The 27,467-nt window shown below is 46.6% G+C and overlaps 1 protein-coding gene across 50 annotated transcripts in view; it reads left to right on the top strand.

The window, feature by feature from the left end:
* CAMK2B (calcium/calmodulin dependent protein kinase II beta) overlaps positions 1–25,279 on the top strand; it is a 925,878-nt gene extending 900,599 nt beyond the window's left edge. For all 50 annotated transcript variants that reach the window (XM_085635972.1, XM_085635963.1, XM_085635953.1 and 47 more), the window contains 2 exons: positions 5,698–5,932; positions 24,696–25,279. In XM_085635972.1, the coding sequence (XP_085492098.1) occupies positions 5,698–5,930 (233 nt within the window). In that variant the 3' untranslated portion in view covers positions 5,931–5,932; positions 24,696–25,279. The remainder of the gene's footprint in view (positions 1–5,697; positions 5,933–24,695) is intronic.
* The last annotated feature ends 2,188 nt before the right edge of the window (positions 25,280–27,467 follow it).

The following is a 27,467-nucleotide window of genomic DNA, read 5'->3' as shown; positions in this document are numbered from 1 at the left end:
GGCATCCATAGGAGTCGACGACGAAAACGACGCATCTTCACCCCTATGCACCCGCAGCCTGTGGGCTAGGTAACTTGGGTACTCCGGTGCTCATCAGGATAGTGACTATCCTAGTGTCTAGTTTTCAAGTCTCAACTTCCTAGCTACTCCGGAAGTGTCCTAAATCTATCTATTTCTAAACTGTAACATTGCTATTGACTTTTACGCATTACGCGTGAGTGTTTCCACTCTGCACACGAATCCCGTGGGCCTCCCACTCCCTAACTAACGCTAGTGTAGTGTAGCCCCAGCGATTCCCTAGGCCTAGGCCTATTCTATTTCCGTGACAGTGGTTCTTATACCACTTATTTAGTATATGGTTTGCGTGGCCCCTAGGGCCTAACTGTATTACTTACCTGTGTGACTTACTGTATGCATTAATAAGACTGTGTTGTACTTACCTCTAAACTCATAAAGAGTGCTGAGGGTTTGCTTAGAATAAATACACTTTATTTTATATATATATCTGTTGTGGTGTCCTTTCATTTGGTATTCAAGGGATTATATATGGTATCACAGCTGGCTTCACATGCCATTCAGAGTTTAGCCTAAGACTGCTCTTGTCCATGCTACCACTAGGATAGCTGGTCTATAAGGTTGACTTTACAACCAATCACCATAAGGGTATTTGGACTGATATAAGGTGTACACTATAACTAGTGACATCATACATCAGGCCAACTTCTCACAGTGTCTGCGGGTGGTGTCCTTGTGGGCTGCGTAGCTGTCCGGTGTTCTTTCACGGAGCCAGTTCTTCTCCAGCTTTCGGCAGGTTTGCTTGGAGGCCTGGAGGTCTTCAGTGAACCAGCTGGCTTTCTTGCTGGTGTGACTTTTGGAGGGTTTGAGTGGGGCGAGGGTGTTGGCGCAGTCGTCGATCCACTCTCTGAGGTTGCGGGCGGCGGCGTTGGTGGGGTCGGCAGGTGGACTCTGGGCAAGGGTGGTGGTTAGCTTGTCTTCGGTGACTTTGCTCCAGCAGCGGCGAGGCATCTGTTGGGTGCGGTGGTTTGTTGTGGTTTTTCGGACTGGTCTGTCCAGTGGAGTTCGGTGGTGTGGTTGAAGTAAACTTGGAGGCTTGAGGAGAAGATGGAGTCGAGCGTGTGGCCGTCGGAGTGGGTGGGTGTTGTGACGAGTTGTCTGAGTCAGAGGTTGGTGAGGTTGGCGATCAGGGTGGTGGAGTTGGTGTCGTTGTTCTAGAGGTGGAAGTTCAGGTCCCCAAGGAAGTTCAGGTCCCCAAGGAGGATGTAATCCGTGGAGGCGAAGGCGTGTGTGCTGACGCAGTCGGCGATGGAGTCTCTGAACTGTAGTCGGGGTCCAGGGGAGTCTGTAGACGAGGGTTCCTCTGAGGGTGGTGTTGGGGTCGGTGTGGATCTGGAAGTGCAGGTGTTCGGCGGTGCTGAGGGTGTCGTCGGTGTTGGTCGAGACTCTGAGTGTGTTCCTGTTGACGATGGCGATTCCTCCTCCTATTCCGTTGGTGCGGTCCCTGCGGGTGATCTTGTAGCCGTCCGGGATGGCAATGGCGATGTCGGGTGCCGAGGAGGGGTTCATCCAGGTCTCGGTCAGGAAGGCGACGTCTGGGGAGGTTGAGTCAAGCAGGTCCCAGAGTTCAACGGCATATTTGCGGGCGGAGCGGGTGTTGAGAAGAATGCAGCTGAGGTGGTTGGGTTCTTTCCTGGTCGGTGGGTTGTTGGGCCGGATGATGGTGAAGCTGAAGTTCCGGCAGGAGAAGGGCCGTTGGGTGTGCTTCGGGCAGTCAGGCAGCAGGTGCGAGCTCGTCCGGCGTTGAGTGCGTGGAGGGTGCTGGAGTCGTAGCGGAGACGGGTGTCGTGGCGTTCGCGGGGGCCATGGGTACTGGCACTGGGCATGATCGAAGCGCGCACGGGCGCAGACTGGCTTGCCTTAGGCACGCCATAAGAAGGGGAGGTGGGAGGGAGGAGGCAGCTGGGAGGAAGGAGCGGACGAATGGGCGAGCGGGGGACGGGGCCGCAGGAGACGCAGCAGCGGGAAAACGGGGGAACAAGTGATGCAAAACAGATAATTTGCAGAGGAAGCCGGGGCAAAGGAGCCTAAAATACAAGACGGGGAGCAGGAGGAACAACGCTACACAATGACAGTTACGGAGGAGACAGGGGCAAGGGGCACAGAGTACAAAACGGGGGGGAGCAGGAGGAAGAAATGCTAAACAATAAGGCAGTGTACAGTACAAAACAAATAAAGACAATTACAGCAAGACAAAACCTACCTATGGCCTACCACTGGCCACCAGGGATGAAGCGCAGGTGGCAGCCTTCAGGTGGAGGAGGGCCTCAAACTCTCCTCAGCAGCGGCAGCTGGGGCTAGGGGCAGGACACACAGGCGGTGCTGTGCGGCGTGGGGAGCGACCTGCCTGTAACAGGGTCAAGGGTGCTTTCACCTCCAACAGGTTTATGTGACATAAAGACTCCTGGTCCGACCACCTCCCTTGGACATGAAGTTCCTAGAGCAGAGCTCCCCATCCTCTCTTGGATACAGGAGATTACATGACCTCCGAGGATCTTCTGGATGCATACTTCCGTATTCTCATTCATCCAAAAGGACCTTCGTTTCCTCAGATTCCAAGTGGCAGGGTCCCACTACCAGTTCAAAGTGCTACCTTTCGGGTTAAAGTCAGCGCCCAGAGTTTTACCAAGTGTCTGGCGCCAGTAGCAGCATATCTCCGGCGTTCCGGGCACCAGGTATTTTGCTACCTGAACGACTGGTTGGTCGCCTTTTTCGCTCTCTGTGTCTCAATCTCAACGGAGAAAAGTCCTCTCTCCCCTCCAGCCGACTGGTGTTTCTGGAAGCGATGTTAGAAACCAGCCGCTCAATGGCCTTTCCCACAGAGGAAAGAATTTCTCGTCTTCAAAGGATGGCTCAGTCCCTTTCCTCAAGATGGTGCGTTTCTGTGAGGAATTACAAGTTGATGTTGGGAATGATGTCTTTTTGCATCCCGTTCATACCTCACTGTCGATTGCAGATGAGACCTCTTCAGGAGCAGCTCAACTCCTAATGGATTCAAGCTCGAGGCTCCTTCGATGACACAGTGTAAGTTACGCCAGAGATGATCAGGGCAAGTCCTGGTGGACATCAAGAGGCAATCTCTCACAAGGCCTATCTTTCCTCCCAGCAAAACCATTGTTAATAATAACGGATGCTTCCATGGAAAGATGGGGAGCTCTGCTCCAGGAACTTCAGGTCCAAGGGAGGTGGTCGGACCAGGAGTCTTTATGCCACATAAACCTGTTGGAGCTGAAAGCAGTCTTCCTAGGGCTGTGATCCTTTCTACCAAGGATAAAGGGATCGTCGATTCTCGTCCGCACAAACATTAAAACCACCATGTTCTGCAGAAACAAGGGGGGACAAGATCTCCGGCTCTCTCAAACCTGATGCAGCGAATTTGGAGTTAGCTGATTCACCACAACGTATCAATACAGTCCAGCGCGTTCCAGGGGTGCTAAACGAATGGGCCGATTCACTCAGCAGTGACACCAAGCGGTGTCACAAATGGGAGTTTGATGCCGTTCAGCTGGGAAAGGTATTTCAGTGTTTGGGATTACCAGCCCTGGATCTGTTTGCTACATCACTCAACAAAAAATGCAAATTCTATGCCAGCAGGCTTCCTCAGCCAGGTTCTCTGGGAAACGCCTTCCATTTTTTTCTAGGAAGGAGCGTTTGCTTACGCTTTTCCTCAGTTTCCACTAATACCAACATCTCTACAGGGGATGAAACGGGAGCCTTGCCACATCATTCTCATTGCTCCGGCGTGGGAAAGGCAATACTGGTTCACAGAGCTGTTTCACCTATCAGAGACTTCTCCAATCCATCTTCATCCTACGGAACGTCTCCTTTCCATGGATCAACGTCAAGGGGTTCATCCACAGATTCATATTCTCTTCACTTGTCGGCCGGGCTCCTCACTACACAGAGTTTGGTGACTTAACTATCTCTGAGGAGTGCCGTACGATACTTAACAAGGCCCGAGCTCGGCCAAATGAAAAAGATACTCTTCCTGGTGTGCAAAACATTCTTGCCATCCACTTTCTTCTCCTTGGGAGGATGTTTTGCCGAATCTCTGGCCAAAGCTGACCTTTCCCACTCTTTGATTAAAGTTTATTTGGCGGCAATTTCGAGGTAAAGCAGACATTCAAATCAGTTGTCTTTATGGTCCAACAGACTAGTGAAATAATTTATGTAAGGCCTTTTTAGAGCCTTCCCACCAGTTCAGCCTACTCCGGTGCTCTGGCAGTTGAACATTGTTCTGTCGCATCTCATGAAATCACCATTAGAACCAATTCACAAGTGTGATTTGAAGTACCTCTCTATGAAAGTGGCTTTTCTCTTAGCCATCACGTCTGTTAGACGTATTAGCGAAATTCAGGCTTTCACTGCAACGGAGCTGTACCTACAGTTTCATCAGGACAGCAAGGTGCTCCGCACTAATCCTTCATTCATCCCTAAAGTACCGGCGGGGAGAGCTCTCCATTCTTAGACATCAAACAATGCTTGAAGTTTTACCTACAATGGACAAGACCTATTCGTAAATTTCCCTGACTCCGCAACTCCTTCTCTGCCCCTAGGAAGGTTCAGGCTTTGACTAGAGCATCTATTGCACGTTGGGTTTGTTCTACCATAGTTTACTGTCATGAAAGAGCGGGACGCCTTCTAACGTCTAAAGTGACTGCCCATTCCACCGGGAAGTTGGCAACGTCTTCGGCCCTGTTTGTCGGAGTGTCTCTACCCGACATCTGCAGAGTGGCGACATGGTCGAACGTCCATACCTTTACAAGCCACTACTTCCTGGATACCTTGCGGAAGATGGATACTGCTGTTGGTCAAGCAACTCTACGTCGTCTGTTCGCTTAAGATGGGCCTTATTACTTTTTTAAGGTTTAAGGTTATTAATTTTTTTTTCCAATACCACTATTCTGGTTTTTATTCTTCTCTTGATATTTTGGCAAATGTTATATATTTTATATATATATAGAGGCTACGTTACTTGTTCACAATTCTGGTTATAATACTATGGTGGGATGGTTCACCTGTTTCCCAACCTCCTTTAACTAGAACGTACTGCTTACTATTCTGATTCAAGCTTGTGAATCTATAAAAGATACAATACTGGAGAAAAAACAAGTTACTCACCTGTATACTGTGGTTCTCCAGTATTGATATCTGTTATAGATTCACATGCGGCCCTCCATCCTCCCCTTCAAGGTGCACCTTCCATATCTTTATTATTTTACTAACTACACTTGTGCTTGAAATCTGAGGTATGGTGGCCCTGCATGGGATGGATACTGTGGGTCTGTGATGTGATTGGCTGGAGTTTGGATGTTCATTAATGAGGTTAACTGGTTACTAAATGCTATTGATTCTCAAGGGAGATTAACCTTTAAAATTTATACTGCTATTTTACTGTTACCGTGGGACTCCCACCATGACGACTGGAAAGATTCAAGCATGTGAATCTATGAAAGATATCAATACTGGAGAACCACAGTGTACACGTAACTTGTTTTTTCAAACTCATTGTCAATAAGAGGTCCCACTGAGTGCAGTGATTTGAGAGAATTACATACATCTGAAACGGACACCAACAACCTATATTTATGGTTCCCTTGTTTCCCTCCCTTTTCTTTGCAGTGCTATCAAAAAACAACAAGCCAATCCACACAACTATCCTAAACCCCCATGTTCATGTGGTGGGTGAAGATGCTGCCTGCATTGCCTACATCCGGCTGACGCAATACATCGACACACAGGGACGCCCTCGCACCAGTCAATCTGAGGAGACCCGGGTCTGGCACCGCCGCGATGGCAAGTGGCAGAATGTGCACTTTCACTGTTCAGGAGCACCAGTGGCACCACTCCAGTGAAGGTACATCTAGTTTGACTATCCTTCCTCTATTGACGTAGCACCCAGTACCTAGTCACGTGTTTGATGTCTCACGATAGCCTCTCCTGTTTTCCATTATGCTCTAAAAAGAACAAATTTTCTGGGGCCATTATTTGAAGGCCACTTTCTCTGTATACCACGCAAGGTGTGACATATGTGCTACAGTGATTTTATGGACTGTTGTGGGTTTTAGATTCATGGAGGTTTATTTTGCCATGGGCAACAGGTCAGTGAGCCAAAGGAGCGACCCATCTGCCATATGTAGAGATCCTCACTGGGTTTGCAAGGATTTTTCTCCAAGAATTCTTCCTTCAAGATGGTTGGAGCACTTTGGGGAAACTGTAATGCCAGCTGCCCTATGATGTACCATTTATTTTCATTATAAAAACTGCAAAAGCGTTGGGTTTAAAAAAGAAAAACAGCAGAGTCCCTGGAATTCTTGGAGCTTTGGGAACATTATTGCTTGTTTGTGTTAGCAACCTGGAAAAAAAGAGCCCTGAGAATCCTTCCAGTGCCATTATAGTGACATTCTTGTGGCACATAAATCAATTATTGACAGATAACTATACAGCCTGTCCCACTGTACTATCCAACATTTTCCTCCTTATTACATTTATTGACCACCTACTATGGCTAGTGTCCACAACCCAAAAGAATAGTCATATACAAGATAGAGAGGCAACAATTGCCAATTTAAAGTCTCATTCAAACAATTAATTTCCAATATTCTGGAATTTCCATAAGGAAAACTTCTGATGTTTGAGTCCATGAGAACTTGTTCTTTATTTAATTTAAAATACTTGAAGCTGCCAATAAAATGACAGCCAATGCATTTCTCACTTACAACACACAACTTATTCAGGGCTGTGGATGAAGATTTACAGAAACTAAAACATGATATATAAAAAAAATACCATCATCATAAGTCTTTATTCGAATTAAAAATAATTCATACAAGACACAACAAATCACAAATATATAAAAAATCACAATCACTAATTCAATAAATACATTCCAATAAATAGATAAAAACCTTTTGATAAGAAAATATTAAACAAACAGCAGACAAATGACGTGAAATACACATGAATTAAAAAGAGTAATTAAGGCAAAAGTGACAGCAGTACATTTAAAAGCTTTGAGCCTGCCCAAGTGCATTCTCTAAAGAATGAAGAGTTTTTAATCTAAGTGACCATGCCCACCCCAAATATTTAGCTAGGCCTAAGGAATGGACTGGTAAGGTGCTCGTGCATAGAATTCGAATAGCTACAACAGAGCTCCTAGTACCCAGCAATTTGCATAAAGGGGAAAGCCAGTGACGTCTAGGGGCGGCATATACAGGGCACACAAAAAGGAAATGGCCAGTGGTTTCTCTTTTGTCTCCGCAAGCAGGGCAGGTACATGTACTTCCACCAAACCACCCAGAAGTTAAAGCCCTCAATGGGAGGGAGCCTGCTCTGAGTTGGAAATAGAGTTTCCTATCCTTTGGTGATGTTATCAGATCCCAATAGGGTTCCAGAAGGGGTATAACCTTTGCCTCTAGGAAACAACTAGTCATAGAAGGGGAAGTGGAGGCTGCCCACACCCTGTGATTTACCTTGTCCCAATAAAGTTTTTTCAAAAGCTTTTTTATAGGAAAGTCAGCGGCCACTGGATCATTCCATAGGTTTTCCAGTCCCAAAGCATTTAGTGAGTCTCGGAGGTTCCTTAGCCACTTAATTTTGTGAAACTTATCAACCTGAATTATGTCCATGATACCCACTGCGTAGGGTCGAAGCTCCGGAGTAGTCCATAATCTCCTCCAGTATAAAACTGGACGGAGGTTAGCCAAGTCTTTGATGGACTTCCTACCTAGGTCATAACGCAGTGGGACCATTGGCGTACTTTGTGGCAAGCCTGTAATGGAGCGGAAAAATGTATTTTCAACTACCGTGAGGGGTGTTAATGTATCAAAGCCCCATAACTCAGCTCCATACAGAACCGAGTTTAAGGCCTTTGCCTCATAGACTTGTAACACCGGTTTAAGAGGTTTGGTAAGAGATTTTTTAAACTCTTTAACCAGCGTTCCCGATATTTGGGTAAGTTTCAATGTTGACATTTCCAGGTGCCTATTCCACCGATTATTGTGGGACATGTGAATGCCTAAGTATGTAAAGTTAGTTACCTCCTCCAGAGTTGGCCGTTCATCCTAAGCTTACCAACCCTATAGCTAGTGTGTGGGTTAAAGGTCATAAGCTTTGTCTTTGCCACGTTGACCTCCAGTCCATGGTCTTTACAAAAGTTTTCAAAAATTGCCAATGCCTTCTGCATGCCGCTCGGGGTTTTTGACACTATAAGAGTGTCATCGGCAAACATTAATATTGGTGTTGTAACACCTGCCAGTTTTGGAACATCAGTGTTGGTCTGGAGCATATAGTCCACTATTCCATTAATGTACAAAGAGAATAGTGTTGGGGCCATTGCACATCCTTGGCGGACACCCCGCTCTACTGGGAACTCAGTGGTTGATTCCCCCAGGCCACCCCATTGAATTTTTGCAAAGTTGAACTCGCGCAATCTTCTAATTAAGGTCAGGAGTTCCAAGGATATTCCTAGCTTTTCTAGGACCCTCCAGAGCTGTTCACGAGGAACGAGGTCAAAGGCAGCTCTTAAGTCCACAAAGGTGACATAGAGACTGCCTTTGCCCAGTTCGACAACTTTCCATAACAATTGCTTAAAGCGAAACACCTGGTCAATGGTGCTAATGGATTTGCGGAAACCCGCCTGAAGACTAGAAAGAATCTCATTCGCTTCAATCCAATTAAGTACCTCATTCAGAACCATCCTCCCAATGACTTTTTGAATTGTGTCAATTAGGCTGATGGGTCTGTAGTTCCCCGGGAGGCTTTTGTCGCCCTTTTTATAGATTGGAATTATGACGGCGCCCCCTCCAAGATTTAGGTACTGGCGCGCCTTCAGCCACGGCGTTCGCTATAAGAGCGATATACTTGCTCCATGGATCTTTATTCTCTAGAAAGAGATCAGAAGGAATACCATCCAACCCAGGGGCCCGTCCTGCAGCTACACAGGACAGTGCAGCTAGAGAGTCTTCGGGGGTGAAGGGCCCGGACAAATAAAAGGCATAAGGCATTGTGCCCTGACTAATATAGTGGGGATCACGCGCATATTGGGGCTTAAAATAGCCCAGCCAATCCTCTTGTGAGACATGATTTGAAGGACTTTCTGATAGACCGCCTCTGCCCCACTTCAGAACATTCCAAAACAGTCTAGCATCCCGGGAATCGCTGGCCTCCTTTAGGTCCTGCCAAAACATTTCTTCCCACTTTATTTTAGCTTGTATGATGCTTTTCCTGTAAGCAAATCTTGCTAATTGAATAAGTGGGGTGCTACCACTGGATAAGTCTTTAGCCAGGGTGGATCTTGCATTTTTACACTGTTTGTCATACCACCTAGGTTGCTTGGGCGGCTGCTTAGTACCCTGCCTTATTTGCTTAAAGAAAAAGGGACGTAAACCCTCGAAAAATGACTCATGCAACCTAATTACTTGGTCTCGGGTTTGCGAAATATCCTCAAGATTTACAATAATTGCAGAGAGATTAATGTTAATCTGGGCTTTTACTGAATCATTAGACTTTACTGATGCCCATTTTAGCCTTCGAAGATCATTGGTTGGCACACTTGCGGGGGGGGGGGCAAAATTGGTTCTTTTGTCAATGAACATGATTTGCCCCACCAGCTATGAGAGACACAAATAGGATTGTGATCGCTCTCCAATCTTTGCACCACCTCCATGTCTATAGGGAGGGACCACAGCCTCATACAGCAGAGGACATAATCAATCCTACTGCTTGAGCGGCCGTTGTCGAAGGTAGGTGCTCCAAGCTTATCTCCTTTGACTCTTCCGTTCAATGCCCGGAGTCCAAATTCTAGGCAGAGTGCGTTAACCTGTGTTGCCACCACAGACCACCGTTTGATGGGAGGTAGCGCGAGGGCTGGGATGCCCCAGCGTAGGTCCTCATCGGGGTCAAGCCCCCATTCAGAATCGCTGTCTAGGAGGGGTTCGAAGGTGATGTTAAAGTCCCCAGCTACAATCAGGTCCCTGCTACTCGATTTAGATTCTATGAGTGCAGTAAGGGATTCCAGCACACTTGACTTCTTCCCCTTCGTGCCCCGAAGATAGATGTTGTATATATCCACAGTCCTCTTGGGGCCGAACGTGAGCCTGACCAGTTGGATATCCTGGGACCCAGTATCAATCCCAGTAGCATGTGAGAACAAATCCTGGCGAGCCCATATAGTTAGTCCGCCAGAAGGGCGGCCTTTGGGGCCTTTGGTTGCTGGGACATGAAAATTCAAATAACCCGGCATGTACCGGGCCTCGAGGGACCATGTTTCCTGAAATAGGCAGACATCGAAAGCATTAATAAATCTCGCCCATTCAGGTGTATCAATTTTGGTTGTAATACTAGCCAGGTTCCAGGACAAAAGAGTGCCCAAGTTTTTACCCGCACATATGATATGAGGCTCAGCAGGGCTTCCAGATACATTTGCCCTCACTTCCAACATATGCGATGACAACGATGAGATCTCAGGCGTGATTACCAATCCATCCATTGTCAGATTATCAGTAGCCCCTAATGCCATAGGAGTTAAGGGGGTATTAGTGCTATGAAATTGTCAATGACAAATGGGTGAGGTATAGAAGTAGTTTAGGTCGTGCACCTCAATTCCAGATCTAGGACCATAGGGATTGTTTTCCGTGATAAACTTTGAAAGGCGCACATCTTTGAAATTAACAACGACACAATCGCCCTGAGTATTTTTAGGTAGGGATCCTACCCATTGAACCCTTCTAACAAATAGAATTCGACCATTCAGTTCATTTGGAATTGGTCTATGAATGTTGAGCCAGTGACTTACTTTGTTTTTTAATTGCTCATAAGATTCATTTTTGTTAGTGGGAAGTTCGGGAACCCCCGTTAAAACTACAACATAGGGGAAGGATTCACGAGGAAGATGGAGTTGGATCGAGGATGGCCTAGAGTCATTACCTTGAGGAGCAACGTTTAAGCTGTGTGAATTAGTGCTCGAACCACCTAAGTGCATAGTGTTTGTATTGGTGTCCTGTGTAGCTTTACTTAACCTACCCTCACGCCTCGGGGATTTACAGTTTTGTGTCATTCCCGCCTGCCGTAAAGGCTGGTTGCTGTTTAAGGTTGAAGTTTCTACAGCAATTGGAGTAGGGGCGGAGACAGGCGGTATGACAGATGTAGGTGGAACAGGACCAGCAGAACCAACAGAGTAATTAATTTTGGATATGTCCTTGGTGCATAATTTAACGACATTCTTCAACGAGCAAAAATTATCCAAAATAGTTTGTTCCAGTTTATCTACTTTTGATGCAACCATTTCGATCCTTTCCATTAAAGGGGAAATTAAGGTACGAACGATGCTTTCGAACTGGAGAGCAAAGTTACTTGGATCAAATGGAGGTAACTCAAGTCTACCAGCTTCCTCCACAGAAGTGCCGGGGCTAATATTTGGTAAATCAAGAGGGACAATGTTTTTAGGTTACTTTGGGAACTTTAGCTGGTCTAGAGCGATCCGTCACCCCCCCCTTTTCCTTTTCTGTGCAACTAGTCTAGCGGATGTGGAAGATCTGGCCCCTGCTCTAGTCGGGGGGGCGAGGGGTTTTAGGTGCAAGTATAGATACTACTTCCTCTACTGGCGATGCAGCCACTGAGTCAGTTGTGTCTGATGTGAATCGTGGTGCCTCCTCTCGTGGCTGCTCTCTGTTATTGCTTGGTGAACTTGCATGAGCTAGGGGGCCCAGTGATGAACGCCTAATAAATGAGGGGTCTGTCGAGAGACGTCTTTCAGTAATGGCAATTTCATGTTCCAGGACCGAGACAGCACGGGTGATAAATTGGTCCATGGTCCCTGCAATTGTGGATGGAGCTACGGGACGCTTCCCCTTCCCAGTCATTTTTCACGGAACCAAACGTGAAGTGATAAACAGTGTGTAAGTGTCAATAATCATCAATTGTCCAGGTTTTGGGACTAACAGCGGCTTACTTACAATGACGGGCGAAAAGGGTGTGGCCCAGCCCGGCCTCTTCCGGCCCCGGACGGCCACAGACGGTCCCGCCCTTGTCCCAGGCTTCTCCCGGCGCCGACCCGCGCGCGATCCCGCGATGCGGGGGGCGGGATCAGTTAAGTAGCACCTCCGGGCGCGCAAAATGCGTTACTTCAGCTTCCGGGTCGCAAGGGGACCTGGGTATTGTAGTCCCCGTCGAGCACTCCCCCCACACAGCGGTCGCGATGTCAGGCGACGGCGGGGGGGAGTCGTGAAGGCCAATTGAAGAACAGGTAGCCCCAAGGAACACACAGGGCCACGCAGGTAGGCAGCAAGGATCCGGCACACGCAGTCGATTATCAAGAAACAGCCCCCGCTCTGCCGGGGGCGGGATCAGTTAAGTAGCGCCTCCGGGCGCGCAAAATGCGTTACTTCAGCTTCCGGGTCGCAAGGGGACCTGGGTATTGTAGTCCCCGTCGAGCACTCCCCCCACACAGCGGTCGCGATGTCAGGCGACGGCGAGGGGGAGTCGTGAAGGCCAATTGAAGAACAGGTAGCCCCAAGGAACACACAGGGCCACGCAGGTAGGCAGCAAGGATCCGGCACACGCAGTCGATTATCAAGAAACAGCCCCCAGGTGTTTAATGAATTAGAGACCGTTTCTTCAGGGCCGGCTAGCACTGCTCCCAGACGGAACGGATTATATGGAGTCAAAAGTAGTTTGCGCCTTTTGCGTCTGTTGATCCCCTCAACCTACCACGTCTGAAACTAAAACATGATATATAAAAAAAATACATAAAAAGAGTCTATATACAATAAAAGTACATATTAGGGCAAAAAATACAACATAGTTTAATATTCACGAAATATCACATACCCTACACTAGGATAGTGACAGGAATTAATTAAGTTAAAACAAAACAGTCTGTGTTTTCCTATTTGATTTGCTCTCATGAAAAGAATAGTATATTTTAACATGTTACTTAAGTTATAATTGCAACTTGCTGACATAGGAAGGAAACCTTAATCAATCAAATAATAAAGTGGTCTATTTTTGTGTAGACAAAGGGATGCAAACATCATTTCATAATTCCCTCTGGCCCATCTCTCTCATCATTTTCAAGACAGTCAAATTAAACACTAGAAAAGTCCAAACCATGAAATAATACGTAAAAGTCTCCTACCTAGATGTATAGAAATGTTCACTTGTACAGTAAATGGGTTTGGTTTGTCAATTCTGGCTTAAAACATAGGTTTGTGACAGAAGGAGGGGATGATGATAGTGAGCACTGCTGGAGCATTTGGGCCGCAAACAGGAGTATCTGACAGCAGAGCGGGCAGAGGCTCCTCTGTCTCAAACATATCACTTCACCGTCTGTAAATGAAGGTAGTAGGACCTAGAAATTGAAGGACGGGGCATTCTGATTTTTGACTGATAACTCCCTACCCTTAACCTTTAAATGACCCCCAAAGAAATTGGCACGAGGAAAGTACTGCAGCTTTACTCATATAGCCTTGGTGCTACAATGATGCAGTCCATAATGAATATTTGCTCCTATACAAGATTACTCCTTTGTAACTGCTAAGTCTCAGTTAGTACAACATTATTTGACAGTGAACTACTGATCACGAGTAATGCTACAAGCATTTTTGTTTGATTCTGCATGCTGTGAACCCAGACTTTAGAGTTTAATTCCCGAATCTAGCATCTTAGCATAGAAGCTAGTCTACTTTAAAAGAGGTGTCACAAACTACCAGCTTAAGGCCTTCTGAGTTTCCAATGTTTGATCTCTGCTTGTTCCCAAAAGACAATATAAAAGTTGCCTAAAGTCACCTGAGTCTTTTCCTTCCACTATCCTTTCATTTTGACCTGTATCTTTGGTTGTTGTTCATTGTAAATCGCTCCATGGCCTCTCTAGTTCGCATTCTGTCCAGTAAGTATATAAATACACAAAATAAATTAATACAAGCTGCTTTTCAGGTAGAAAGGGATGTCTGTTTCTACCTGCAGATTCCTCATCTATAGAACAGTCCCCATGCGTCAGCACTTCAAAGCAACAAGGTCGCTATTTGACTGCTGGACTCGATTGAAGCCAGAAGTGACATCAGGTGTTGCCATCACCACTTGATGCTTCAAAGTCAGTTCACTTTTTTCCAAGTCTTCAGCACGGAGTCAGAGCTTCACTCGCTTGGGAATGTTCCTCACAAAATTATTTTGCAGTAGCATGTCTTCTCCCAAGAAGTCTGGGTTTAAACTCTGTAGGGATTGTGAGGGACAGATGTCCATTACGGACCTCCCCATGGAGTCAGTCTGTGGTGTTTAGGGTCCGACCGTGACTTGAAGACCTGCTCCTCGTTCCTTGGCATGCATCCCAAGGCCATCAAGGAGTGGTAGGTCAAACTCTTCATGGCCAAGGCAAATGACAACCACCAAAGCTGGAAATGTTTTCGGCACAGTTTGTGCCCTCCATCTTCATCTTCGACCAAGGAGAGGAAATATAGGTGGAAGGAGAAGAAGCGTTCCAGAAGCAAGTCTCCTTGTCGATCTCCATCTCCAACAAAACATTCATCCTCACAACTGGAGCTTGTCGATTTGCTGTCAGTAGACAACCTTGCTTCTCCTATGGACCCTACTCTGGACAGCCCTCCACTCCCACAGCCTTTGGCACCAGCATCTCTACCATTGAAGCCTCCGATGCGGGCCCCGGCCTTCTAGTGTTCCAGACTCTGGGATTTAAATCAGCAGCATTCTTGAACGTCTTCCTTTCTAATCCTCCTTGACCTATTCCCGGCATTTGACACGGTTACGCACAACAATCTACTAGACCTATTGGAACATAGAATTGGGTTATCTGTCCCAATCTAGTTCAGCTCCAACACAGAACTCAAATATTCAAGGTTAATCATTCCCTATACCAGACCACTCTGGTTACACTAGGGGGTCCCACAGGGTTACTCCCTCTCACTCGCCAACTTATTCATGGAGCCTCTAACGGAAATTCATCCAACATCCACTGCCACATGTACGCTCATTATTATACCTGAAAGTCTTATGTTCTGATATCAGATCTCTCAACTTAACTCTACAGAAAACCCAAAATTGGTTGACATGCAACCCCCTCAAACTAAATACTCTAAAAAAAAAAAAAAAAAAACGAATTCCTCCTAATCGCCCCACCTAACCAGTCACCTGCTATTGATAAATGGTTGAAACAACTAACCGCCCCTAGTTGCTTGCCACAAGGTATAGATTAAGCGAAATTACTGAAAATAACTCAACAAGAACCTTAACTAGTAGAAACACATCATTGTGGCCACTAAAGGAGCGAACCTCCAAATAAACAATTTAAGAAAATTAAACCCTTCTTCCCCCCCACCCCCACCCAATGACTTCAAGTGTGCAGTGCAAGCCCTAGTTATTCCTAGGTTGGACTAAAAGTGAACCATCTGCGGTTTGGCCAGATCCAAAACGTCTCCTCTAAGGGCTTCTCTTAACTCTGTAGCGAGGCTCATCACAAGAAACAACCACATCACTCCAGATTTGAAATCCCCCAACTGGCTACCTTACGAAGCAAGAATTCAGCTAAAAATTGCCTGCATAAAGTCCTACACTACAATACCCTGCGATACCTAGCTCAGAAGCTAGAACTCTGTGGCAGCTGCATAGCCTCCAGAAGCTCTAGATCATTACTGCTGAAACCACAGAGATTCTTAAAAAAAGAAAACCTATAACAGAGCTTTCTCTGGTATCGCCCTGAGAATCCTGAATGCTTTGCCCCCTGAAACCTGACTGATTCCCTAAACAGCATCTTTCAAGAAAGAAGTTAAAGTACTACTTATAAACAAATTTCTGCTCTAGATCCTAGGATCTCCTCTCTTCGTATCTTTCATAACAAGTCAATTGCCTTCTTGACTATTGCTCTCCTTTTGTTACTGTTGTTTTTAATCTTTTGATCCTGACATTGTGTTGTACCTTCTCTTATGGGCGGTGCTGCCATATCCTGTATTGTCATTGACTATGATATTATTGACTGTCTCTGAACAGTTGTAAAGCGGTCTGTTACTCGTAAGGGTAATGCTCACGCTATATAAAACTTTATAAATAAATAAAAACATTAAAGTATTCCATCTTCGAGAAGGCCTCAATGCCATCCAGTGAACCTGCTGGTTCAGTCCCCCCCCCCCCCCCCTTCGCATCTACCACTGTTCAAGCCTTTTCAGCTGAAGCCCTTTGGTGCCTCACCGTCGGAACCGATGACTTTGCCACATTGATTTGATGCTGTGCTCAGCCTCTCGGCACCACAACTGATTCTGTGGACAGCGTCTCCACTACCACCGCCTCTGGCACACCAGCCCAATGTAGAGCCCTAAAGCTATTGCCACATATAGACCAAGAGGCGATTGGTAAAGGGGGCTTATAGAGCACGTCTCCATGAAATTTTTGGGACGTATTCTGACCCTGTAGAATACTTCCCTTGTGGTGACTGTTAGACTTGGGGGTCTCTAGTTGGCACAGGTATGCACTTGTGACAAATAGGGACCCTCGCCTTTAGTCAGGGTAAAGGGGTTCACTCCTAAAATAACCCCTGCTCACCCCCTTGGTAGCTTGGCACGAGCAGACAGGCTTATCTCAGAGGCAGTGTGTGAAGCATTTGTGAACACGTACAGTAATCAAGTGACAACACTGCGAATGGACACCACACAGGTTTTATATAAAAAATAAGTGTTCTTTATATAGATTTACCACAAGACCATAAACGACAAAAATCCACAATACGGTTACTTTAAGATGGTAGAATTTAGCTTAGTTCTCTTTAGTTCTTAAATGCGATACTTTAAGTCAATGTACCTTTAGATGCGACACGCAGGGCAACGAAAGTGTTGCGACGATGTTGATGCGTTGAAGAATTTGGTGCAAAGAAATAAAGATCTTCCAGATGCGGCACGCTTCTCCGATGTTGCAAGAAGACTCGACGCGTCAGCTACCGCGGCAACACCCCTTTATGCGATGCGACGACAGCGTCTTTGTCGGCGACACTCTTCTCCGACATTGCGAGACGCTTCCGCTCGATGCGCCAACTGCAGCGGCGACACCCCATTACACGATGCGACGACAACAGCTCCGACGGCGGCATGCTTCTCCGTGGGTCCGAGGCACTTTTTTTGATGCGGTGCAATGCGACAGCTACAGCAGTGTCATCCAAGATGCAACGGCAGCGGCTGCGATACGCTTCTTTCTCGATGCAGGACTCTTCTCTTGATGCGTTGCAATGCGTCCGCTACAATGGCTGCGATGGCGACACGCTTCTTCGGCGTTGCGAGACACTCCTTCGATGATGCGAGACGCTTCCGCTCGATGCGACAATTGCAGCGGTGACACCCCTTTACGCGATGCGACGACAACAGCTCCGACGGCGGCACGCTTCTCCTTATTGAGTCGCGCTTCCAGCTCCTTGCGACACGCAGTCCCTCAGAAGGCCCCCAAAACAGCAGCAGGCACTTCCAAGGAACTCTGGGGAGCTGGTGGTTGAAGTCTGTTGTTCCTGAGACTTCAGCAGGAGGCAAGCTCTTTTCCAAACCCTTAGAGATCCTTCACAAGTTGAGCTAAAGTACACACAAAGTTCCTTTCTCCTCTTTGGCAGTAGGCAACCCCTGCAGGCCAATCCCCCAGTTTCAGGCATAGTCTCTCCTCATTTTCTTCTTGGTTCCTCTCCTCAGCAGAGGTTTCTTCTTGTTTTCCCAAAGTGATCTAAATTCTTGGGATCAGGGTCCCAATACTTATACCCCAAAATCCTTTGTCCTCTGAAGGCAGAGGGGCCTTTGCCTTGTTCAAACCGGTTCTGGTTAGTCCTGGAGCACTTTGTTTACCTGACTCCTTCTTTCCTTTCAGAGTGCAGGGCAGAGACATCAGACGCACCACAGGAGGTGGAGCCAGCATTGTGGAGGGAAGGCACAGCCCTATTCAGGTCCCAGGTGCAACTCCTCCCTCCCATCTAGATGCAGATCTCTCTATTCACCACTGGGCCACCTCACCCTGGCTCCTGGAATTCCCCAGCCCTGTCACTCAAACTCCAGACAAGGAATACACAGCCTAGCAGAGGCAGGTTTGAACGGTTAGACAAGAAAATACCAACTTTCTAAAAATTGTATTTTCAAACACAGAATGTTAAAACCAACTTCACTAAAAGATGTATTTTATCATTCGGAGTCCAGGCATACTAAATTCGAATTTCTACCATGTTCCCTGAGTCAGTTAGGATTATAAGATGTAATAACCAAACTGCTCATTCTGGCCTATGGAGAACAGGTAGCCTTGCAATAGTGAAAAACGAAAATGGCTGTAATTCACTATTAGAACATGCCACACACACACCAGGGCATCTTCCACCTTATCCTTACAATGCACCCTGCCCTTGGGCCTACCATAGGGGTATCTGATATGAAGAAAAGGGAAGGTTTAGGGACTGGCAAGTGGGTGCAGTTGCCCAGTCAGCATGACAGTACCAGACTGCACGCAGGCTCTGCAATGGCAGACCTTAGACACACTTTTACAGGCTGCTTCTGTGGGTGGCACAACCAGGGCTGCAAGCCCACCAGCAGCATTTGGATTTACAAGCCCTGGGCACTCCTGGTGCACTGTACTAGGGTATGACAGGTAAACCAAACCAACCAATCATGGAATCACAAATTCATACATTAATTTACAATAGGGAGCACTTGCACTGTGGCACTTGTCAGCAGTGGCACAGTGCCCTGAGCAACTAACTCCAGTAAAAACACATGAGGCAACAGCAAAAAAAATGGAAGGGAGACCCACGCCAAGGTGCCAGGTCTAACAGTGCCCCAGACCAAGACTCCCTTGAATTTCAGGGCCTTTCTTCAGCCAATGGCTTAGATACCTCACCCAAGCTATGGACTTAACCACTAGATCACAAACGCCGGAAGTCATTTCATTGCACAAGGTCATGTTGAAGGCTGTAGTGATTTTGGACTTACTGTTGCCAGTGACTGAGACCAAGATCAGTGTTTTCACTTCAGTACCCCTTCTCCTCTTCAGTGAACCTCTGCTTGAACCCATTCTGACATAATGGGAGAAGACTTCCTCTGCTCCAGAAGTCAGTAGGTGCGTGGCCTGCCGTCATCAATCCATTTATTGTAATCCAGCCTTCCTCTCATTTGTACGTGTATTTCCTCTCAAAGTACCCTTCGCCAGAGAGCTTACTCATCCAAGATACCAGTTTGGGGGACCAATCTGGTGGTGCTTTCCCTACAGCCGCCTCTGACCAGGAGTCCAAATGTTTGCCGGCGAGTATGGCCTGAAATCCCTTAGTGCCAACTGCCTTCTCGCCCACTACAACTATGCCTTGTGGGACACGGCCCAAATTTTTCTTCTGCATGTTCTCACTGACATGAAAGAACTTTTTTTTTTTTTTGTATCATAAAAAAAAAAAAAGACATGAAAGAACATTTTCAGGAGCATGTTGCGTAGAGTTAGAAAGCCTTCCGGCATATTAGCAAACCTGGATTGGACACTGCAGACTCCATCGTCCGGGTCATGGAAAGCAATTACTCCCCTTCACTGCAGGGGACATCATTACTGCCTGAATATACACATGGGTTGTCTCCCACCCACCTACAATTTCGTTTTGGGGCTACTCTCCATCATCATGATTTAGCTATTCCAGCTTTTTTTTTCCTCTTAAAGTGCTCGGATAGTTAAGTAACCCCCATTAAAACCCTCTACTCTCTGTGAAAATTTCTCAACGCTACACTGATCAAAGAGGGTAAAGGCATAGTGAACCAAATCAGTATTCAAAGTGTCATCTTAATGATTTGTAGGGGCCCAGGCAAGACATACTTAGGGACCCCCGAGTATAACAAATCTGAATTTTATTGGCTTTCCTGCTAAATCAAGCCAGCATGATGCTGACCATTACTAAATTACATCTTAAACTGTAAGAGGTTCACACAAAAAAAGCAGATGTCCTGGGCCCCAAAAATCCTTAGGATAACCCTTCGAAGAGAGAGAGAGTCAGCAGTAGATGTAGGTAGGGATGGAGAGATGTTTGGAAACAGAATCAAATATACAGATCAAGTAGGGAGAGTCAGACTGTTTCTCTTTGTCTCAAACTATCAATTAAACCAAAGAGTCGAGAAACTCCTTTGCCTTTATCTCATAGGAAAAATAATTAATCTTCCCATCATTAATAACCTTTAACTGAGCTGGGTTTATCAAATAAGCTTGCAGTTTCTTTTCCTGGAAAGGTTTGATGAGCATGCGAAGTCTCCATCTCCTTTCTACCGTGGCATGGCAGAAATCTGGACGAACAAAGAAAGACAGCCCCTCACAGGACCTCCTCGCGTCCGGCCTCGCCTTCTCCGCAATTAACTGCCTTAATACAAATTTGCCGAAGAATATCAAAATAGCCCTAGGCTTGTCCCCCTCTCTCGCATTTCTCCGCATTTTGAAAGGAGTACGATGTACCCTCTGAATTTCGCATAGCCAGTTCCAGCTGGAGAGCTCGGGGAAAGCTTGACCGAACAGTTTGATAACAAACGCTCTAATATCTGACCCTTCGGCCCCCTCTGGAATCCCCAGGACCCTAAGATTGTTCCGCCTCAGTCTGTTCTCCATGTCCTCGAGTTTCCATTGAATGTCTGACAGCTGCGAACTGTGGGCGTCTACTTTGGTTACTGCTTCAGTAGCCTGAGCCTCTGTTGACACAACCCTCTCCTCCAGGTTCGAAACTCTATCGCCTAATGTCGTACATGCCTTAGACAACTTCCTCACGGCCCCTTGCATTTTCCTTAGGGCGGCTTGTGACTTCCTACTATCTTGGCGAGTCTCCTCTCGGTGATGTATTGCTTCCAATAATGACGCTTGAGAAACCTCTGAGCTAGGGCTTCCCTGCAACGGCATGGCCGAGGAGTGATCCCATCTGAGCTCCTGATTGACCTGGCTCTTAGAGCTCTTAGAGCCAGCAACAGGCCTTACCACTGTGATAGGGAGCTCCTGTTCCAGATCACTTCCTGTGCCCTGCGTACTGCCCTCCGGTAGGGAACTATGCTCGTCCGCGTCATCATCAGACCATTCTGCCTCCTCAGAGACCGAAAAGAAGCATTCACTCGGGTCCTTTTCCACTGGCCCTCGCCACACATCTTCTGGGACGACCTCGCTGATTGTCAGTGTCCTGAACCACATCCTTTTCAAGTTGCTTATCACTGTGTCCGGGGGGGTACAGACTGCTGTTATGCTGGCCTACTTTAGGGGCGGCACCTGCCTTATTATTATCAGCAACTACTCCACCCTCCAATGATCCTGTAGCAGAGCCCGCGACAAAACCAGTGAGAGGAACGGGGGCTGCGATGGAAATACCCCCTTGCGCAATCCCGCCTTCATCTTGGGGGACAGCAGAGGCTTGTTGCTCGCCTGCCCCTTCCATGCTCTCTTTAATGCTGGCAGGCCCCTGTGTTCCCCCGGAGACCACCAACAATGAGCACCCCTTAGCCCCTTTCTCCTTGCCAGATTTAGCGAACATATCTGCGATTATAGCAGAAGCCTGGCGAGTCTTACCAGCCATCTGCTGTTTCCTGACGGAGGGTGAATGGGTTCTTGCGGGGCAATCTGATTCATCCTGCACCGGCGTGCCTCCTTCCACCCCTCCTTTCTTTTTGGATGCTGCCGGCTTCGAGTTGACGAGTTTTGGGGCCATAGCAACTGGTCTCATCGTACGGTCTCTTCTTCTGGTCATAGGGGGGCGCCGGCACAGACACAGACAGCCCGAATCCGGAGCCAGAATCCGACTCCTCTCCCTGTCTCTAATCGCTGACCTCACACGGAGTTCCGCTCCGCTTCGCAGCCTCCGCCCACATACCATAGCCCACAGGAAGGAACTGCCACAGCCGGTAAGCGAAAGGATCATATTTTCATTTTCGAAAACTAACTCGAAACAATCAGCCAGCGCGGACAGCCTTAATCCTTTTGTTCTGTCAGTGGCAGCTTCGACCGGCATCCTCCTTGCGACCTGCTACTAACCGGCCGCTTCTACACGACCGCCATCTTGCGTAAAGTTAGAATGCCTTCCGGCATATTAGCAAACCTGGATTGGACACTGCAGACTCCATCGTCCGGGTCATTGGTACTTCTGGTAAGGTACAGCGTCACGCTTGGCTCAGGCCATTCAATTTTTAATTTGATGTCCCAAGATATTCTGATGAACCTTCCCTTCCATGGAGTGCACTTGTTTGAGGATGAAGCTGATAAAGCCCTGAAGCAGTTCAAGGCCTATAGAGCCAAGACCAGATCCTTTGGCCTTCATCTCCCCCTCCGATCAAAGGCATCTGGTCCTTTTGCTGCTTTCAGGGCTTCGGACGAGGTTCTTCCTTTTGGTCCTGGCAATACATACCACCACTCCTGCAGCATCAGAATCCTCTATCTGACAATACAGAGGCCGTAGAAGAAAAAAATACAGCAGATCTGCCTTGCAACATTCTTTCTTTTCCTCTTCCTCCACGCCTGCACCACAAGAAATGCAGGCCTAGTTTGCTTCTCCAATCCTACACAGAGCCTGTAGAAGGGCGGATACCATGACCAGTGGGTCCATTCAAAGCTTAGAAAGGGACTAGACCCTTCCCTTCCTTTAGGTTCTGCCTCCCATCCCGCCCCTCCCTCCTATCCGCCTCCTGTCTCTTTAGCCATTCAACTGCAGGAGGTGGCAGTTCTCCTACTCAAAGGAGCAGTGGAGTTTGTGCCAGAGAAGGAAAAGGGATGTAGATGTTACAATCATTCATTCCTGGTGCCCAAGCAGGAGGTCGATCTGTGTGTGATTCTGGATCTGAGGAGCCTGAACTACTTCCTCGGAAAGGAAAAAATCAAGATTTTGACCCTCGCTCAAGTTCTACTGGAACTAAGATTTGGAGATTGGACGGTGTCCCTGGACCTGCAACATGTGTACTTCCACATCCCTATCCTGCGTTCTCATTGGGAGTACTTGTGGTTTGTGGTGGGTTCTCTGCACTACCAATTTGCGATACTACCCTTTGGTTTTACATCAGCACCTTGAGTCTTCATGATGGTGATTGCAGTGGTGGTAGCCCATCTTAGACGGTCAGGCATCCCCATTTTTAAGTACCTAGACAACTGGTTCCTCAAAGATAGCTCACCGGAGATGCTGTTGCGCCATCTGCAGACGACACCATCTCTGGAATCAGGATTGCTTTCCTCCCAAAGGTGGTCACTCCTTTCCATCTTCCCCAAGCCATCACTCTTCTGACCTTCTACCCTCCACCTCATCCTAGGAAAGAGGAGGAGTGGTTGCATCAGTTAGATCCTCGGCATGCCTTTAGCTACTATCTGGACCGCACAATGTAATCCAGCTCGATTACCAGCTCGTAGTCTGCTACTGCGGTGCCAAAAGGGTAAGGCAGTACAGAAGAGGACTTTATCTTGGTGGATCATCCTCTGCATCAAGACATGCTACACTTTAGCCAAGAAAGAGCCTCCTGGAGAAATCGGGGCCCAGTGCACCAGGGCTATGTCAACCAATTCTGCACTTGCTCGTGGTGTTCTGATTGCAGACATCTGTAAGGCAGCAGCATGAGCTTCCTTGCACACTTTTGCTAAGCATTATTATCTGGATGCGGAGGTGCCCAGTGATGGGCACTTTGCCAGGCCCATCTTGGAGGATTTCCTTTTCTAACCATCCATAAACCTTTCTCCTGGGCAGGGTATCTGTTCTACAGGTGAGGAATCTGATAGTAGAAGTATCCATCAGAAGAATAAGTTACTTACCTGCAGTAACAATCTTTCTGGTGGACACTCTACCTGCATATTCTTCACCAGCCTGCCCACCTTCCTGAATGATGGATGAGTTATAGGTAGTTAATCCCATGGTACAGTCTTTTGGTACTACACTCCTTCATCGATTTCAATCTACCCTCTTGCCTTGAAGGCTTGTAAAAAAGGGATGGAAAACTGCAGTTAATGTCCTGGGGCAGGTGCTTTATGGACTCAGTGGCATTGCCTGACGTCACTTCCCACGCAGAGTCCAGTGCCCTCTACCGGCGAGCTTGTTCCTTTGAAGATTTCCGAAGCCAGTCTGATGCCTGGGAATCATTCTACAGGTGAGGAATCTGCAGGTAGATAGAATATCCAAAAGAAAGATAGTTACCGCAGGTCAGTAACTTTTTCTTTTCGGCCATATTCCTTCTTTCTTCTCTCATCTGCTGTGGGCTTCTGATTTAGGCACAAATGCCAGAGTTTTCGCTTTCTTCTCAAAACTGTCTTGCCTCTGATCGGTTGAGAGCATCGCCATTGTCCTTTTTGAAGGTTCCAAAATGTATTACATCTTAGCACACTGGGAAAACTACTTTCAAAATGGGTATAGACACAGGCAGGTATTTTCTTCACAAAGAAAAGTGGAAGAACAGGTAAGACATTGGTGAAAAGAGCTCTGCAGACTAACACGACCTTGTCCTCTGCATGAAGAACTTTACATTAGCTCTCAGAATAGTACCTGTTCAGATTAACAGTGTAGCATGGTTAGGTTAGTGTTATCTGGGTAGCCTCCTCTTCTAACATGTCTGGCTCAGTGCGCAGGAATAGCTCGTTAGCAGCCTTACGCTTGACAGTATGTTAACACCTTGTTCTCTCTTCCTTATTTATTGCAGGTTGCGCAGCCGTTCGCCCTGGCTTCATCCGGAGAAAGCAGGATGATGGTGTTTTATGCTGAAGCCGTTGCTTCGGAGAGCAGCTGCAATGACAAGCATGTGTCAGCATGCTCATGTCTTGTCTTTTCCCTCCCTCCGTCCTCTTCTTTAGTTCCAGTGCCTGTGGGGGTGTTTATTTTTTCCCTAGAAGATTAACAGCAGGGAAAAAATCTAAGAGACGAGATGGCGATTATTTTCCTTTTTTTGGGAGGGAAGGATTTTTGTGATTTTTTTAATTTTTTTTTATTATTATTTTTTTTGTCCTGAACAGAAAAAAAAGAACTTTAAATAACCTCTCACACGCACGTGTGGGGCTTGGAAAAGGATTGAAGGGAACGGCGCCGTTTCTTCGTATCTGTCAGACGTCCGTGATGGGGATGTGGAAACGAGTTAAAGAAACAAAACAAAAAAGACACAAAAAAATGAAAGAATATGTTGTTAATTTTTCGAAAAGGCTCCACCTTCCTCTGTTGTAGTCTCATTGTTTGATAGTGTTAGGTTTTGTTAGATGAAATGAATAAAAAAAAAAAAAATGAAAAAAAAAATAGCACGGTAGACCTGCATTCTCAATGCCAAAGCATGGACTTTTGAAACCGTGTGAGCCGTCAGTGGTTGTAACTTTGCGCTTCTAAGTCTGTCGCCCGTTTTTACCGTTGAACAAACGGATGCAGTTCTGGATATTTGAAATGTGATTTCTCTTGCTTTCCGTTTGTTTCAGTTCCTCTCTTTCTGGCTGTGGGTAACTTTGTGCCTCTGTCACTGGGGTCCAGGACCGTTTTGTAGCTGGACTCTCATCTTCTTGGGTGTGGGGGTAAGCAGTCCCTTTGCTTTGCCTGATGTGAAAGGAAGGAGCCAGGCTGGTCTGGGGCCGCCTAAGGGAAACAAACCATTGAGTCTCATGTAACCTAGCAGGGTCTAGTCAGCCTGGTGAGCGTAGACGTGTCGCTAGTCACCTGGACATCTTAGCCTACTAGAAAGAGGAGTCCTTTGCTCCTGGCGGTGTAAAGGTCTATAGAATTGTTCAGGTGTTCCAGTCTGTTCCATTAACCTGACGTTCCAGGATAAAGAGGGAGATTCTGCTTTTATTTAGTAATAAAGTGGTTATCTTGAGGGTGTAAACTACTTTCTTCTGGTTGCCTAAGCTTCACTGGTCAAATTAATAAAGACCTCTATGTTCTTTAGTACGTAGGCAGCATGGAGAGTGGCACTATATTTATTCCTTGTGACCAACCTCTGGGTCTAATACAGCCAGTCTTTTCCAGCTGTCTGTCACCTGGATGAGGACCAGCCTAACAATGTAGAACTCTAGGTCACCTTAGGAAGAACTAACCTTTCGCTGCAGACTTGAATGTCTGTTTTCACTCACTAGAATACCAGATGTGTCCACTCAGCTCTACGGGTTTGATTCTGTGGTCACGTTGCTTAACATATTGATGATTGGGGATGGCTGGTGGAGGTCATCAGAGGTTAGAACAGAGACTGGATTCATTCATCCCACTGCGATGGATATCTTACAAAAGGGAAAACTGATGGCATGGTCTTTCAATTGAATTTGAATTAAGCAAGGTTCTGGCTATGGCAGTATGTTCCAAAGTCAAGTTTTAAAACCTTCCCATCTTCCTGTGTGAGTGCCAACACCGGAAGCCTCCTCCATCGTGATTTGCCTTTCCCCAGTGTATTGCATACTACAAAGAGGCAAGTGGAGTGCATGAGGTTTCGCTAAAATATTTTGCCTCTAGCCAGATGGCACCTTTTTCAACAACTTATGTTGCCAAAAAAACGGGTGCACATACTATCCCCAAGACATTTTAGACCCATATTATCTGCTACCCCTGGAAATGTCAAAGAGTGAGAATACAAACCAGACTGGTTCACCCAGCATAGACATCAGTAGCAGAAGTTTGGCAGCCATCTTGGGCAAAACACATCTTGTTTTACACTGGCGAGGCTATGAGGCACCATTCCATTTTTCACAAGTACTCCATTTATACAAAAACGCATTGTTTTACAAAAAAAATACATTTTGCTAAAACAAAGATAACTCTCCATTAAGAATGAATAATTGAGTATCTGTGACTTATAAACGATTTGCTAACGATAGCTTTTAATTGTTCAACATTTTATTAAGTTGATCATTAATTGGTATGCTTGATGTGCAATTCCAAGCTGCCTGATGTTATTTCTGATTTTACTAGCAACCTGGATTATCTTCAGGGTCTGCTCCAATAAGAGGAAACTTTTTATTCGAAAACTGCCATTATTTTCATATGCAGCATTAAGTTTGGTGGGTTGGTTTGTGTTCATTCTACATCCCCGTCCACACGTGTACTAATCTCCCAATGTTAACGTTAACACGTGAATAGGCTGTATCTGGGTCCTTTAACTTCTTTCTGTATAGGGTTGCACGCCACATCTTTGGTTTTTCACGCCGACTATAATTTGTTTGGCTGGTCTGTTGAGGTCAGAAGGAGCACTAACCTTATTTCTTGCTTATTGGCCCGATGAAGCGCTTTATCATTGAGAATGTATGTTACGCGCACAGATTGTGGTCCGGCACTGACCTCATCAAAATGTGTCAAACTGCAGGAGAACCAGAAAAGGATATCAGTGCATGATTAGCTCCCCTTTGCGGTGAGAGGCATAGGGTATCAGTGTATAAACTCCTTCTAGTGGTAGGTTGACTTGTATGGACTTTCAGTGCATGATTGACACGCCTAAGCGGTCGGAGAATTG

Source organism: Triturus cristatus, chromosome 11 (assembly GCF_964204655.1).
Source record: "Triturus cristatus chromosome 11, aTriCri1.1, whole genome shotgun sequence".
Classification (NCBI taxonomy): Eukaryota; Metazoa; Chordata; class Amphibia; order Caudata; family Salamandridae; genus Triturus; species Triturus cristatus.
Note: the sequence above shows the minus strand (reverse complement) of the source record. Positions and strands in the feature narration are given on the sequence as shown.